The 17,415-nt window shown below is 37.1% G+C and overlaps 1 protein-coding gene across 1 annotated transcript in view; it reads right to left on the bottom strand.

Moving 5' to 3' along the window:
- VPS13A (vacuolar protein sorting 13 homolog A) overlaps positions 1-17,415 on the bottom strand; it is a 210,696-nt gene that overhangs the window by 99,275 nt on the left and 94,006 nt on the right. The window contains exons 33-39 of the mRNA XM_056118801.1: positions 14,210-14,514; positions 12,992-13,139; positions 8,851-9,001; positions 4,147-4,274; positions 3,612-3,781; positions 2,724-2,941; positions 2,202-2,428 (exon numbers count right to left, since the gene is read on the bottom strand). Of these exons, the coding sequence (XP_055974776.1) occupies positions 2,202-2,428; positions 2,724-2,941; positions 3,612-3,781; positions 4,147-4,274; positions 8,851-9,001; positions 12,992-13,139; positions 14,210-14,514 (1,347 nt within the window). The remainder of the gene's footprint in view (positions 1-2,201; positions 2,429-2,723; positions 2,942-3,611; positions 3,782-4,146; positions 4,275-8,850; positions 9,002-12,991; positions 13,140-14,209; positions 14,515-17,415) is intronic.

A 17,415-nucleotide genomic window follows, 5' to 3' on the forward strand; every position in this document is an offset into this window, starting at 1 on the left:
TTGTCCCCTCTGTTACCTTTTCAGCTGGCCATCTTCACATCCCATAAACCTCATGGCCAACAACTCATCATACCTCACACAATTCATACTTATACTTCCTGTGCCAATGGTGAAGAGCAACAGCCAGCCTAATTCCCAAGAGAATCCCAGGGAGGCCAACTGCAAAGATTCACACTCAGAATATTAGAGATACAGCAGACACAATGGGGAAGATGCACAAATCCGCACCAAGCCCAATAGTAACAGGGAAGGCTTGACCAGTACCAACCAGTTCTATGAGGTCTCAGAGAATGTCTTTAATGACACCATGTCACAAGTAATTAGTAAAGCACAAGAAAGCACTATAGCAGGAATGAGAAAACTACGTGCAGAAGTAACAGAAATCAGGAGTACTGGTTGGTGATAGAAACACAACATAAGGTCTGAGGAGCAGATTAACAGCAGTAAGGAAAAAATCGAGGTGCTCCAAGATACAAAAAACCTTTATAAGACAACATGTGATGGGGAAAATTTTGAAAGAAAATCAACCTTACTTCAGAGAACTATGGGATGAAGTGAAGAACAAGAGGAGTAATCCATCATCTTTCTGATAAACAGTAAGGCAAATTCAATGAAGAAACACTCGTTAAAGAAAGCATGACTAAGAATTTCCAGAGTTGAGGAATGCAGATTCAAGGACCCCAGCAAAAAAATATCCAATCAGAAAAACTACAACACACATTAGAATCAGAACGACAAAACCCAAAGACATGAGCAGAATACTGAAAACAGTAAGATCAAAATGGAACTTACATACAAAGGAAAGCCCCTAAGATTCACAACAGAGTTATCAAAAGAGACTCTATGGAGCCAGAAGAGACTGCTGGGAAAGAAACTCCAATACGAACACCTAAACAAGAATTCTGCATGAAGCTCGACTATCACTCAGATTTGAAGGAATGACACACAGCTTTATGGCCAGACAACAGCTAAGGGAATTGCTAACTTCTTTGTTTTGTTTTTCATTTGGGGGCCACACCTGGGGATCAAACCTGGGATGGTTGGGTGCAAGACAAACGCCTTATCCACTGTCCTATCAAAGTGAGAAATTCCTAACTTTGAAACCAGTCTTGAAGAAAACATTAAAGGAATATCTTTTTAAAAATTAAAACAAATATTCCAGCACTTGCCACTGCATAAGACATTCACTCATGATGCTTCTGGCTTTCCTCTACTAGATTCAGAAAGGTTTATTTATCCCTCGCTTACTAGTGATTTACTTTTTTTTTCAATAATGAATAACTTCTTTATTTACATTAAATTTTCTACATCTACTCAGGTGATTTTTTTTGCATCTGAAGAGATTTTATTACAAACTTTTATTTATTCATGCAGATAGTTTAGCATTATCTATGTTATTTAACATAAAGTTCCATCTTAACATAAGACACTTTCACATGCTAAAAGACCTATTCATATTTTATCTTAAATTAAGCTTTCTCAATTAACCTTAAAACTTAATTTAAGCTTAAAGTCTAAATCCCTTAAAGCATATCTCCTCAATCTCATTAAATTGTAAACTGTGCTTTTTTTTAGTTTTAGAATTTATCTACTTTCTGTTAATTTTAAAATATATTAGCATAGAATTCACACTTCTGATTTTTTTTTTTTTTTTTGCTTTTTGGGTCACACCTGGCGACGCACAGGGGTTACTCCTGGCTCTGCACTCAGGAATTACTCCTGGCGGTGCTCAGGGGATCATATGGGATGCTGGGAATCAAACCCGCGTTGGGCTGGAGCGATAGCACAGCGGGTAAGGCGCTTGTCTTGCATGCGGCTGACATGGCCGACCCAGGTTCGATTGCTCTGCCCCTCTCGGAGAGCCCGGCAAGCTACCGAGAGTATCTTGCCCACACAGCAAAGCCCAGCAAGCTCCCCATGACCTATTCAGAATGCCAAAAACAGTAACAAGTCTCACAATTTGTTGTGAGATGTTACTGGTGCCCGCTCGAGCAAATCAATGAACAACGGGGAGGACAGTGCTACCGTGCTGATTTAAATTTACATACAAATTTACAAAATAAGTAAAAAAATAAATTAGGACAAGGTTATTGAGTCTAGGTAATTTCCTCATGTGGTATGACCTGATTGCTACATAGTTTATAATTAAGCAAGTTTAGTTGTTGACCTTGCTTACTTAATTAAGCAAGCAATAAACTTACAGTAGTGATTCTGCCTTTTCTTTTGACTGGAAGAAAGGAACATGCTCGCATTTGAAGATCTTTAATTGCAGCAGTCATAGTACTGTTTTCAGAGTCACCTTTACAACAAATTTCACACTGTGTTGTAATGACTAAGGCAGGAGCATCACTTCTTGTCATATCAGCAACAAACACAATTTCAGGATTTTTAATAATAATATTAATTTCCCATTTCCCTGATGGGGGTGCTAAAATAGAAATAAAAATATATGCAGTATTTTATAAATCAGTTATTATTCATGGGAAGCTAGAAATTTCACTATAAGTGAAAAGAAAAACCCTAGAGCCCAAAGAAACCTACAAAGACCTAAAACAGTTATGGTTATAAAAACACTTTAAAAAGATGAAAACAATGTCTGCTACTTAGTGGCAGAGCTAGAAATTCATCTAGTTAACTTATTAATTCACATAACTTTATTGCCTAGAAGGCTGGTCAACTGTAACATTTTAATAGTAGATGAAAAACTTCAGTCAACAACTAACCTTCTTCCGCTGCAGTCCGTGTTTGAACACTGGTTTCGATAGTTCTGCCTGTGTTGAAGGCCTCCCAAAAGACATTTGCAACTATGAGCAGAAATTCCACACTTGCACACATATATGTTTCTTGAACAACTATATCAGCCAGGAATATATCTTTGATTTTCTTACACTTTATGTCCAACATGTCTTTTTTGTCAAACCCGACTGTTAGTCCTATCATTCTGAAAAACAATACCAATTCTCATGAATATATTAAGAGGAATGTACATACCAACAAAACTTAAAGACGTGTTTTCCCTTCTAGTGACAGTAAAGAAGTATTCTGAAGTTATTCCTTCTGACAGAATAACAATAAAATTCCAAATCACCAATTTACAAACTTCTGGAGCACCACTGCTTCTATGATTTAGCAAGTGAAATCCTTAAGAAATTAACCGAATTTTTAATCGAGCATTTTCCCACTATTTTGCATACACTTTCTATAAATTTCTGACTAATTGAGGTCACACAGATTTCTTAAATAGGCAATTTAGGGGATGAAGGAAACCGCGGTGAGGTTCAGGAAACCAAATGCAGTGCTGGGGACTGACCAGGTTAGCCACAGGCAAAGCAAGGCAAGGCAAGGCAAACTTCTGGTCTCCTGTACTGTCTCTCTGGTCTAAAAAGTCAACTTAGTTGTGCTGCTTATTTATATTTATTAAACCAATCAACTACGCAACAAGAAGAGCATGCAGCAGTACCAGCTCATTTTAATGCTGAGAGAACCACCATTCAATAGTTTGGAAGTTATGAAAATTTTAAGATGTACCCAGAAATGAACATACAAATTTGAAAGTAACTTCTGCAAAATCTATCAGCCATCTCTTAAATGAAAACTAAAGACACTATTACCTAGAAGTTGCATTCTTGACATGAGGTCTTTTATCATCTAAAATACAGTTTTTTAATGAGAAGGAAGACAACATCGAGTCATCTGTATGCACTTTTACAGTACTTAAAATATTCTCCAGTTTGAATTCAGCAAGTACCAAAGTAGGATCACGGAATTCCATAAAAGAAGTCTATGGGACAGGAAATGAACATAAATATTACACAACACATAAGTCTAATGTAGATTTTATGATACGAACTACTCCATTCTTTATCCCCAAGGGCCTTGCTAATGAAAAACAGCCCCCCATTACTATTTAAATGTTTAATTCTCACATAACTATATTACCCCATAAATTTTTAATAGAAAATAATTATTTTATTATTAAATCTAATTTATTTTATTACTAAATCTAATTTCACTTAAGTAAAAATATCTATATCCTGAGAAAAAGATCTCAAAATACACATATGTATTGATTTTTATTACTGTACTAAGTATTCATGCTAAATAATTTCCATCAAGTGGTAACAGTTTCTGATCTTCTTAACTTACCTGGTCAGGATGTGGACCATACAATACCATGGTGAGATAGTCAGTTCTGAAGGTCAGATTTATCATTGTCTTTATCTGTGAGGCACGTGGGTATGTTTCAACCACAGCTGCTGTTACCACAGTGGTTCCTTGAAAAAGTTACAAGTTACTCATAAAAGAAAGGTATCGATAACACTGTTACTTCATAAAGATCCTTGGTCCACATTGTACAGCCCATATACATTATACAGGCTTGTAATAAAAATACAATTCCTAATTCTTTTCCTACCCAACTTCACAGACCAGTACTAACATATCAGATCACTGACTTATAATCAAGGCAAAATTTACATCAGTGAAAACAAATATTATCTGAGAAATACTGGAAGATTTGGTGAATGTGTAGATCTAGAGCAACCAGCATCCCAAAAAGCCCAGTTTTTTACTTCTCATATGTCTATTTAGGGTGTTTTATGATACCATTTTTCCAACTTATTTATTTATGTATTTATTTATTTATTTACAAAGCTGTCCGTGATTGGGTTTCAGTCATATAATGTTCCAACATCCATCACTTGTGGTAATTTCTAACCACTGACCAGTCTTCCTGACCCACTTTGCCTGCCTTGGATATTCGTTTCACACACATGCACACACACACACACACACACACACACACACACAGACCCACTTTGCCTGCCTTGGATATTCGTTTCACACACACACATACACACACACACACTCCACAAATAAATGCAGCTATTCTATGGGCTGGAGCGATAGCACGGCGGGGTAGGGTGTTTGCCTTGTACAAAGCCAACCCGGGTTCGATTCCTCCACCCCTCTCGGAGAGCCCGGCAAGCACTTGAGAGTATCTCGCCCCCACGGCAAAGCCTTGGCAAGCTACCTGTGATGTATTCAATATGCCAAAAGCAGTAACAAGAAGTCTCACAATTTGTTATGAGACGTTACTGGTGCCTGCTCGAGCAAATCGATAAACAAGGGAGGGCAGTACTACACAGTGCTACATTCTATAGCTGACCCTCTTCTTGACTCATTTCAATCAGCATGATATTCTCTAGGTCCATTCACTAACAAGCAAATTTCATGACCTCATTTTTCCTAAGAGCTTTGTAGTCCATTGGTCCAGTCTTTTTGGAAAACAATATGGACATTCCTCAGAAAACTAGAAATTGAGCCCCCAATTGACCCAGCAATACCACTCCTAGGAATATACCCTGGGGGGTCAAGAGCACAAAGCAGAAACACCATGTGCAATTCTGTGTTCCTTGCAGCACTATTCCCAACAGCTAGAATCTGGAAACAACTTGAGTGCCCGAGAACAAACAATGGATAAGGAAACTATGGTACAGCTACACAATGGTTATACTACTCAGCTCTTATGATTCCATTTAAACATGATTACAATTAATCACTATTATTATTATTATTATTTTGCCAAACACAGTAACAAGAAGTCTCACAATGTTACTGGGCCCACTCGAGCAAATCGATGAACAACGGAAGGATAGTGACAGTGACAGTGATTATTATTATTGTTATTTTGGTTTTGGAACCATACCTGGCTGAGCTCAGAGATTGCTTCTGGCTTTGCACACAATGATCACTCCTGGGAGGCTCAAGTTTTCACATTGGGTGCCAGGAATATGAAACTGAGTCTGCGTGCAAGGCAGGTTCCTTTCCTCCTGTTCTATTTCTCTAGCTCCCTAACCATTATTATTGACTGTTCCAAGGCACTGAAGAGTGTTGTCTTAATTTGGATGGGAATTGCATTGTATCTATATAGTTAGGATGATAATTTCAATCCATGAATATCAAATATTTTCCATTTCTTAAAGTCTTCTGTCTCTTTTAAGTAACATACAGTTTTCATAACACTAATCACACACCCACTTTTGTTGATTCCTTAAGATGCTTGATTTTTTGGGACACTATTTTAAATTGAGGAGACTCACTGAAAGCTTTTTCTTCTAATTCATTATTTGAATACAGAAATGTGACAGATTTTTGCGTGCTGATTTTGTAGCCTGTTACTTTGCTCAACTGCTTTTTTTGTTTCTAGGAACAAAACTAGAACTCTTTAGGGTCTTCTATCGTATTAACATGAAACTTGTAAATAAAAAAATTTGACTTTTCAATTTGATCCCTCTGATTACTGTATCTTGCCTGTTTGCTGTTGCTATGTTTATCAATATTACATTCAGTGACACTGCAAGTCCTTGCTTTGTACCCGATCTCAGAATACTTTGTTTCATACCATTAAGAACTAGATACTAGCAGTGGGTTTGTTTTCGATGGCCATTACTACCTAGAGGAAAGTTCCTTCCTCCCTATTTTGTTGAGGGTTTTCATCATGAATGAATGTTAGATGTTGTCAGAAGTTTTCTCTGTACTAACACAATCATATGGCTTTTCTTTCCTTTTACTGATTATGCTAATATGGAGACGTTACTGGTGCCCACTCGAGCAAATCAATGAATAACGGGAAGACAGTGCTATAGGACAGTGCTTCTAAATTCTAATTAAAATTTTCATGTGTTACATGATCTTTGCATCCCTGGCTCATGTCAGGGATTCATTCCCACTTGACTGTGGTGTATGATTTATTTTTATATGCTGTTGAATTCAGTTTGCAAAGATTCTGTTGAGGACTTCTGCATCAATGTTCATCAGAAAAATTTGTCTGAATTTTTTTTTCTAGTAATTGTTTCTATTTGTTCTGGTTTATTATAATGTTAAGCTTCATAGATGCTATTAAGAAGAATGTCTGTTTTCAATATTAAAGAATATGACTAGTAACAGTAGTACCTCTTCCTTGATGATTTGATAAAATTCACGAGTGAATCCATCTGGATCTGGATTTTGTTCTTAAGAGAGATTCCTGATTACTGTTTCAATTTCCTTGCTTGTGATTGGCTAACTGAGGTTTTCTACTTCTTCAGTTTTTGGAGATTGAATGATTCTAAGAATCTATTCATTTCTTCTAAGTTCTCTTGCTTAACAGCATAAAGTTGCTCACAGTAATTCTCAAAATATCTTGAATTTTTGAGGTTTTTTTTCTTTTTTTTTTTGGTAATTTCTTCCCTTCTATCTCTGATCTACTCAGGCATTTTCCTTTTTTTTTCCTGGTGAGTCTAGATCAAGATTTTCGAATCATGTTTATTCTTTCAAAGAACCAGATCCAAGCTTTATTGACTCTTTCTACTGCTCTTATTTGTATGATAATTTCTGCACTTGTTTCTCTTATCCTTCCTTTTACTACAAATGATGGGACTCATTTGTTGTTCCTTCTGCAGTTGTTTAAGGCATGTTTAAGTTGCTGGACCTTGCTCTTCCTTCCTGCTGTCCCATAGAATCTAAGTTATTTTCTTTGTTCTTATTAGTTTCAAGGAATCTTATTACTTCTTCCTTAATTTTCATTTTGATCTAGTTATATTTAACAGTGTTTTGCTCAGCTTCCAATTTTTGTAGTTTTTTCAGTTCTCATATTTTAATCTTTCATGAGTTGTTTTACTTTCCTAGAATACAATCTCAAACTAATTTTTTCAGAAATGGATATAAAAGAAGCAAATTTTGAATTAGTTTTTTTTCATATTTTATAATAACTTAGCCATAAATAGAAACTTAACTTTAAATAACTGTCTTTAGACATCTAACTTGTTCTGCTCTACTTATCCAATCATTGCAACTCATCCAGTTTTGATGATAAATGTGATTACAGGACCAAGGATGTACCAGTGTCAGAGAACATGTCATGTATGAGATCTTGGGCCTGAATCACCATCACCACTATAAACAACAAGCACCTTTTTTTCCTCAAGCACCTAATGTCAGCTTAAGAAAAAAATCTTAATACATATTTCCTTTGTCATTTCATAAATCTTTTATATATGAAAATTTACTTAATATGTTTGAAACCCAGTAGTTAAGGAGTTTTCCTCTATTATTTCTTTTAAGATTCTTTTCTCCTACTTTCTTATTCTTTCACCAGACTTACAATTCTGAAACTGGATCTTCTGAAGTTTATCTCATTTTCTATCTCTGTATTTAATTTTCTTGTATATTGGTGTAGATTACATCACCCATACATTCCTACTTCGTACTTACCTTCTAACTCCATGCTTAAGGCTTTTGTTTTGTTTCTAAGAACTCATCCTGAGAAGCAGGAGATAATGATCACCAAATTCAGTACTTAATATTCCTAAAATCCCTTATCCCCAACACTACACATTCCTCCAAGCTCCACAAGGAGCAACCCTCAACAGCATCAGGAAGCTGAAAGCATTACCAAGTAATGACTCAAGTACATCTAACTTTTATCTATTTATCTTCCAAGTAGTTACTGGAATCTATTGTTTACTCATGATCATCCTTCTTATATCTCTAATTCTAATACCTCCTAATATCAATATAAAACATTTATTTGCGATATATGCTGCTCTAGAAAATACGGACGAGAAAATGAGAAAAAAAAACCCTGAAAACAAGGATTTATAAGGATGTTGGAATGACAAGAATTTTGCTACCACAGAACCAGAAATTTCAATTAAAAAATCAAAACCCAGTAGAATGACAAACAACGGACATTAAGTCTTATTTTACCCATAACAAAAGAAATGAAGGAAGGAAAGAGGAAAGGCAGAAGGATGGAAAATGTGGTATACACAAGGAGGGAGGAAACAGAATTTAAGGTTAAGAACATACCTCCTGAAAGGTCTGAAGCAATTATTGCTTCACTCATAGCACTACTCTGATTTACTACTTTTGCATTTGAGGAATCAGCCAATGGTTGAAACCATATATTGCCATATAAAGTTTTAAACAGAGTTGTTAAATCTTCTTGACTAAGTACGAGCTGTTTAAAAAAAAAAAAAAAAAAAAAAACAAGATTTGCTTATTTTAACAATGCTAATTCAAGACCTTAAATATCTTTCATTAAAAATTATTGTTTCAATCTTCCAAAATCCAATCTTAACAAATTAAATATTTATAACTCAATATATTTACATAAACACCCATGTGATCTTTAGTATTTTGTGAAATATAAACTTGGATAATAAATAAAATGTCTGACTGGGGCTGAACTGTGGCACAACAGCAAAGCGTACAACCTTGCTTACAGGATTCCCAAGGTTTCTCACACTGCGAAATAAAGAAAAGCATCACTTTATGAAAGAACAGAACAGAGGAGCCACCACCAAGGAAGGAAGTTTGAATTTTTTTGTTGCTGTTGCTGTTGTTATAAATGTGCCAATCAACTTCATGACATCAAATATTTAAGATGCACTTTCATTTTAAGTATTTAACTACTCTGTATATGCTGGGTTAACTTTGCATGTGTTGGGGAAATCATCACCCCAATTTACAAATATGAAATACCAAGTAATATATTTGTATAATGAAAAATAGTTCACAGTCTGCTTCATGTGAATTATCCTTTTTTGGAACCTCTCGAACTACAGTAAAGAACATATAATTCTGATCTTGTAAGTAATCAAGGCTTAAAAGTTGAATATTGTATTTAAATACACTTAACTAACTAAAAGATTGTTAGAAAAATTAGCCTAAAATCATCAGTAGAAGAGCCACTCTGAAAGTTGTGATGGTTCAGTTTATATCAGTGTGTGAGTGGTCATAACATCTAGGTATTAAGTAAATCATTAATGTAGATGTTTCTGTGCAAATTTCTTTTACATATCTATGTTTAAATCACAGCTGTACCAGAGTAGATCATGGGCCTCTGGCACGCAGCTGAGTGCTTTGTAGAAAGCATAGGTTTCCTCTGAACAAGAAATCTTGAAATCCAAACTAGAAATAAACTTTTAAATGTGCCTGCTATGGAGGTGAGCTGCTGGGTGGGAACCTGGAACACTGGTAGAGGGAAGTCAACACTAGGTGATGGGATTGCTGATGTAACACTGTATGCCTGAAACTCATTTATGAATATAACTCTGTAAATCATTTATAAATATAACTTTGTCTTAAACATAAAATAATCTGCTACCCAATAACTTCAGACTGCAACAGTGAATCTGCCTTGCAGATTCTGAACTTGGGAGGCTCCTAGTTCACGGAAGAAAGTGACTTACAACCCAAGTACTCTCACTCTGTCAGACAGAAAAACACAGTGACTCAAACTATGTACAAATGTTCAGCTGCCTGTTCAGGCAGCTCGCCCAAGATAGAATTTGGCTGCGAGAGGAGAGTCTTTTCTAAATATAGTATCACGTCATCACAAAAAAAGAGCTTGAATTCTTCTTTTCCTATCTGGATATCCTTAACAACTTTTTCTTACCTAACTGCTATAGCAGGTACTTCCAGTACTGTATTAGAAGTGGCAAGAGTGGGCAACCTTGTCTTATGCCAGCTCTTAGAGGGAATGCTTTTAGGTTTTCCCCACTGTACTCAGCTGAGTGCTGATTAATAATGTTTGCTGTGGGCTTGTTATAAATGGCTCTGACTATGCTAGAGGAAAGTTGCTTCATTTCCCATTTCATTGAGTTTTTATCATGAACAAGTCCTGGATATTGTAAAATGCTTTGCAGAAGACTACTGATATTATTTTTAATTTTATTTTTGTATTGATATGGTATATCACACTGATTTTGTATATGTTAAAGTACCTTGCATCTCCAGGATAAATCCACTTGGTCATGATGCTACTGGGTTTGACCTGCTAGTATTTTGTTCAGGGTCTTTGCATCTATATTCATCAGAAATATCAATCCGTAATTCTCCATTTTTATGCTGTCTCTATTTCTGGTGTCAGGGTAATTTCTGCTTCTTTGAAACTGGGATTTTTTTTTTCTTCAACTTTCTGAAAGAGCCTGAAAAGGACTGGCAGTCGCTCTTCTGTTTTGGGGCCACATCCTGATATGTTCAAGGCTTACTCCTGACTCTGCACTCAGGGATCACACCTGGCAGGCTTGAAGGACCATATGGGGTGCAGGAGATCAAGTCCAGGTTAGAAATGTCCAGAACCCTAGAAGAAGAACTCTACCTGCATTACTGTCTCTCTGGCCCCTGGCAGTAGCTCTTCTTTAGAGGTTTGAAAGAACTCACTAGTGAATCCATCTCTATTTCCACCACAGGAACTGATCTGTTCAGGTGTTTTAAATCTTCTTGGCTCAGTGTTGGGAAATTACAGGAGTCAAAGAATTTATCCATTTCTTCTAGGTTTGTGGCATGAAGATTTTCAAAGTAATGCCTGATAATTCTGTGTTATCTATTGTGACATTCTCCCTTCCATTTCCAATTCAGTTGAAGTTCAGTTCTTCCTGTGAAGTTCCAAGTGAATGAAGTTTCTGAGCTGTTGTTTATTCGTGAAGTCCTATACTGTTCCTTCAAATCTGAATGAATGTTTAGCTGTACAAAGTTTTGTTGTGAGGCATTCATTTTTCGTTTTTAAAACAATTATATCCCATTTGTTGTCATTTGCCCACAAGTGACCTCTCTGGCTCCTGTTTAGCTGGCACCCGTTAGGACCCTTAAATCTGGTGAATGTGCTCTTTAACTCTAGAAACTCCTCTGTGATATTTCTTTAACTACTGTTTCATGAGAATTAATTTTCCTGGGGCTCAATGATTTCATGCCGATCCTCTTGAATTCATGCTGTTGAATTCCCTGATCCTCTTGAATTCCCTCGTTTGCTGTTCATTTATGTTGATGCTTTTTTCCATCTTCTGCTGTTTGGAGGTTTCCTGTATCTCATCTAAGAGTCACTAACTTTGTCCTCAGTTACTTTTATTCTGCTGCTGCGACCTTCCAGTGAGTTTATTTCACATACCAAATTCTTTTGTTCTGTCATTTCTGCTTGTAGTTTGATCATTTTCTGCTCCCACATCCTATTGCGTTTTATTGGCTGTTTCACTATTTCTAAGAGCTCACTAAATATCCTCAATATTTCCTCTCTAAAATCCTTATCAGAGAAGTTACACAGCTGGTTGAGTCTTTAGGGCTACCATCTGCATTCACTGTTTTCCCTTTGTGACTTTTTCAGTTTAGAGGTGGATCTTTTCAATTCACCTTTCACAACACCCCATGTTCTGTGAGCTCTAGGGCAACCAGCATGGTTTTGCACTCTTTCCTCCTTGCTGAAGTTCTCTAGACCAAATTCATTTTTACAAACTATCATTTAAGTTTTCCTCTGCTGGTTCCAGGAAGGCTTTTAGTGTACAGTGGCTCTGCCACCATTCCAGTAATTCTTACAACCACAGCTTAATTTGTCTGTTGTGTGGATAGGTGACTAAGATGATACAATGTCAATGTACGCTTTCCAGGACATATGAAGAAACGAAGTATTGTGTGGCTGCATTAATGATCATTCTTCACGGGGATCCTGACCTAAGGGGCTAAGTGGCAGCTTCAGAGTGAGTGTTCGTAACAGGATTCCTAGGCAATGCTCAGTTTCTTGGGGTAGGGGTCGGACCAAGCCAGGCAGTAGGCTCCTTTCACAGAAGTCCTGACCCAGGGGGCGAAATGGTGGCTTCTGAGTTTAGCTTTTTAATTGAGTTCTGATGTGATGCTCAATTTCTTGAGACACTGTGTACTATTTTAGTCAAAACTTCTCAACCACTGTCACAATGAATCTTTACATTAAAATGCTAAGCTCCATGAAACCAGATATAAGATCACAGTTTAACTGCTATAGTATGTACAAAATAGCTTAAAATACGACAGGCAATCAAATATTTGTTCAATTAATGAACAGAAATCGATAGCAGGTTAATAGATAGCATCTGCAATTCTAACCAAGATAAAACAGAAATTTTATACTCAAAATTTCTTTTGTCCCCAGAAATCTTGGAGGAGGGGGAATCCAGAAATGCAGCACAAAGAAAGTTACCTCCATTGGCTTCAGCTGAGCATTTATATTGAAAAAGGGAATTTCCTGAAACCACTCCCAGGATAAATTTCGCTCAACAACCACCTCAAGATTTAATGGCATTAATAGATTCAGTACTTTCTGATATGCATCATTAATGAACTGAGTCCTACAAAGAGAAATACAATTGTTTGAATTATTTCAGATATACTCAGTAAAATATTTTATACTTGGCATTTTATAAACAAAGGAGAATCAGTAAATACTGTATGTAATAAACTTTTATTTAAAAAAATATTTTTTCTTAGTTTTTAGGCCACACACCCAGCGGTTTTCAGGGCTTACTCTTTCTCTCTCTTTTTGGGTCACACCCGGTGATACACAGGGGTTATTCCTAGCTCATGCACTCAGGAATTACTCCTGGTGGTGCTTAGGGGGCCATATGGGATGCTGGGAATCGAACCAGGGTCGGCCGCGTACAAGGCCGTACCTTCTGTATTATTGCTCCAGCCCCTCAGGGCTTACTCCTGAGTTCATGCTCAAGGATCACTCCTGGAAGGCTCAGCAATCAAATGGGATGCTGGGGACTGAACCCAGATCAGCAGTGTGCAAGCTAATTGTCCTGCTGTACCATAGTTCAAGCCCTTATTTAAGAAAAATTAAATCTACATATGAAAATAAGAGACGGTCTAACCCATTGCTTAAACCTGTAGAGAGATAATAATTTTAAAAATAAGATTTCATAAATAACACAAGGATTAATACTCTTGCCTTGCATGAGAATGACCCCAGTTCAATCCCTGGCACCACATATGGTCCCCCAAGTACCACCAAGAGAGAACCCTGAGCAGGATTAGGAATACAGCACCACCTAGTATGGATCTGTACTAACATGGACAGCCTGATGAGACTGTGCTAAAGGAAGCCAGAAGGAGAAAGACAATGACTCCACGATTTCATTCACGTGGGATATACACAAAGCAAAAGAACAAGAAATAGACTCTCACCCCAAAATAACTATTACTCAAAGGGCTGGGGGAAGCAGGGTTGAGAAAGACATAGAGAGAGAGACTGGAGGGGATGGTGTGTTTTAGTCCTCTGTCCAAGTTAAACTTAACCCCTCAAAGTTTTCATAGTGTAAACTGTGACTTCAATCTTTAGAATAAAAATCGCTATGACAAAATTGTTCAGATACCAAAGACTTCTCTATAAAATACAAATTTACTTGTGAGATTTTACCTGTAGAGTCGCACTTTACTCAGCCTTATTGTTATCAAATCCATAATGGGTGGCATCTTACTCTGACTCTCTTTGATCATAGAGAACTTATTTGTCATTGTGATCAGTCCAAAATCAGCCACAAAAACATTTTCAGACACTGGAGACTGCGGGATGACCACAACCGGGGCTTTGATGTTGATGTCCAACGCCATCCGCGTGCTCCTCTGGGCCAGCTCCTGGACGCCGGCAGCAGCCATTCCCGCAGCCTGGGCAGTGGCCTCAGCTAAAGCTTGTTTAACGGCTTGAAAATTATCTACAAAAGTCTATAAAAGTGACAAAATTACATTATTCACGTCACCATTAATAAGACTTATTAAGTGCATATTGGAAATTATTTTTATCTTCATTAGAAAAATTTTCTTAATATAACCAACCATTATCTATTAAGGCTTAATTTTTTCCACCAAACTTGAGAAAAACAAAGATACAGGAACACAATAAAGCAATTAAAAACTTAGTCCTGGAACAACAAAGCTACAAGAGGACTTGGGAACGTTTCACTGAAACCTACTTTTATTGCAATTTTACTTTCTCTCACAGCTAAATAATCACTTTATTTCTATTTACTAAAGTCCACAGAAACTTTAAGAAAAAAAAAAACTTCTTTTAAAGTTCATACATTTTCTAACTGTGAATTGTAAATACTAGCTAAGATACTTGAGTGATATTAAATAAGTAAGAATTGGACTTAATTTTTCTGTTTAGGGGAAAAATATTATTTCCAGTAATATTTTGCTGAATTGCAACAGGGTTTACTGACAATGACTTCCAACAGAATGGAACTGGGAAGAAAAAAATGAGACAAGGAATAGTTGTCTGTCTTTACTTTTCTCTGTACAAGCTATGTCTATGGCCATAGATAAGAATCGTATGGCAACCTCAATTAAAATGGTCACGTGAACAGAAACTTTTAATTAGAACCAACTAGTTATCTGGCTTATACATCTTAACACACTAATAACATAAAAAAGATGTATACTGAGTCACAGAGACAGGTATGGCACATGAAAAAATATAAACAAAGCAAATTTAAAAAACAGAATAAAATGAACTAAAATAGAATGCAGATAATTTAGTAGGGTCCTATATAAAATGCAGCTAAACTCTTTAAGGTTCGCACATATATGCAGCGATAGCACAGCGGGTAGGGCGTTCGCCTTACAAGCGGCCAACATGGCCGACCCAAGTTCGATTCCTCCGCCCCTCTCGGAGAGCCCGGCAAGCTACCGAGAGTATTCAATATGCCAGACACAGTAACAACAAAGTCTCCAATGGAGACGTTACTGGGCCCGCTCGAGCAAATCGACGATCAACGGGAGGGCCTTTACCTTTACATATATGCAGAATTTAATGCACAGAAAATACAACTTTGTTAATGTTAATGTGAAATCAAACAAACTTTAATTATTTCGTTTGTAACTATCCAAAAATGGAAGTCAGGTAGACATCACTTAACCAATGACATATCATCAATTAACCAGTGATATATAAAATTAACATAATATGCGTATATTTAGTATGTTAGTACACAGAATATATTCTCCAAAGAACTGAAATATTCACATGTGAAAATGATGTTCTAACAGTGACCAAAATACAAAGACAGTCTACAGAATGGGAAAGGATATTCACCGAATACACATCTGACAAGGGGTTGATATCCAGGATATACAGAATACTGGTTAAACTCCACAAGAAGAAAACATCCAACCCCATCCAAAAATGGGGCAATGAAATGAACAGAAACTTTCTCAAAGAAGAAATCCGAATGGCAAAAAAGCACATGAGAAAATGCTCTACATCATTAATCATCAGGGAGATGCAGATCAAAACCACAATGAGATACCATCTCACACCTCAGAGACTGGCCCACATTCAAAAGAACAAAAGCAACCGATGCTGGCGTGGATGTGGCGAGAAAGGGACACTCCTTCACTGTTGGTGGGAATGTCCACTGGTTCAGCCCTTCTGGAAAACAGTATGGACGATTCTCAAAAAATTAGAAATTGAGCTCCCATTTGACCCAGCAATACCACTCCTGGGAATATATCCCAGAGAGGCAAAAATGTATAGTCGAAGTGACATCTGCACTTGTTTGTTCATTGCAGCACTCTTTACAATAGCCAGAAACTGGAAGAAACCTGAATGCCCAAGAACAGATGACTGGTTAAAGAAACTTTGGTACATCTACACAATGGAGTACTATGTAGCTCTTAGAAAAGATGAAGTCATGAAATTTACATACAAGTGGTACAATATGGAAAGTATCATGCTAAGCGAAATGAGTCAGAAAGAGAGGGATAGACATAGAAAGATTGCATTCATCTGGGGGATATAAAGTAACAAAGTATGAGATTAATACCCAAGAATAGCTGAGATCAGCACCAGGAGGATTACTCCATAACTTAGAGGCCAGCCGGGTATCCTAGAGGAAAGGGCAGTTCAGATAGAGAAGGGAGCACCAAATAAAGGATGTTTGGAGGATCCTCCCAGGAGGGGAGATGCATGTCGAAAGTAGACTATGGACTGAACATGTTTGCCACTCAATGCCTCTTTTGCAGACCACAACACCCAAAAGGAGAGAGAGAACACAGGGGATTGCCCTGCCACAGAGACAGGGGGGATGGGGGGATGGGGGTGGGAGGGATATTATCCATGGTGGTGGAAAATGGGCACTGGTGGAGGGATGGGTATCTGATCATTGTATAATTGAAACCAAAGCACAAAAAATTGTAAATCTACAACTTTAAAAAAAATAAAATAAAAAAAAAAAGAAAAGATGAAGTCATGAAATTTACATACAAGTGGTACAATATGGAAAGTATCATGCTAAGCGAAATGAGTCAGAAAGAGAGGGATAGACATAGAAAGATTGCATTCATCTGGGGGATATAAAGTAACAAAGTATGAGATTAATACCCAAGAATAGCTGAGATCAGCACCAGGAGGATTACTCCATAACTTAGAGGCCAGCCGGGTATCCTAGAGGAAAGGGCAGTTCAGATAGAGAAGGGAGCACCAAATAAAGGATGTTTGGAGGATCCTCCCAGGAGGGGAGATGCATGTCGAAAGTAGACTATGGACTGAACATGTTTGCCGCTCAATGCCTCTTTTGCAGACCACAACACCCAAAAGGAGAGAGAGAACACAGGGGATTGCCCTGC

This window comes from Sorex fumeus, unplaced genomic scaffold (assembly GCF_029834395.1).
Source record: "Sorex fumeus unplaced genomic scaffold, SorFum_2.1 ptg000038l, whole genome shotgun sequence".
Classification (NCBI taxonomy): Eukaryota; Metazoa; Chordata; class Mammalia; order Eulipotyphla; family Soricidae; genus Sorex; species Sorex fumeus.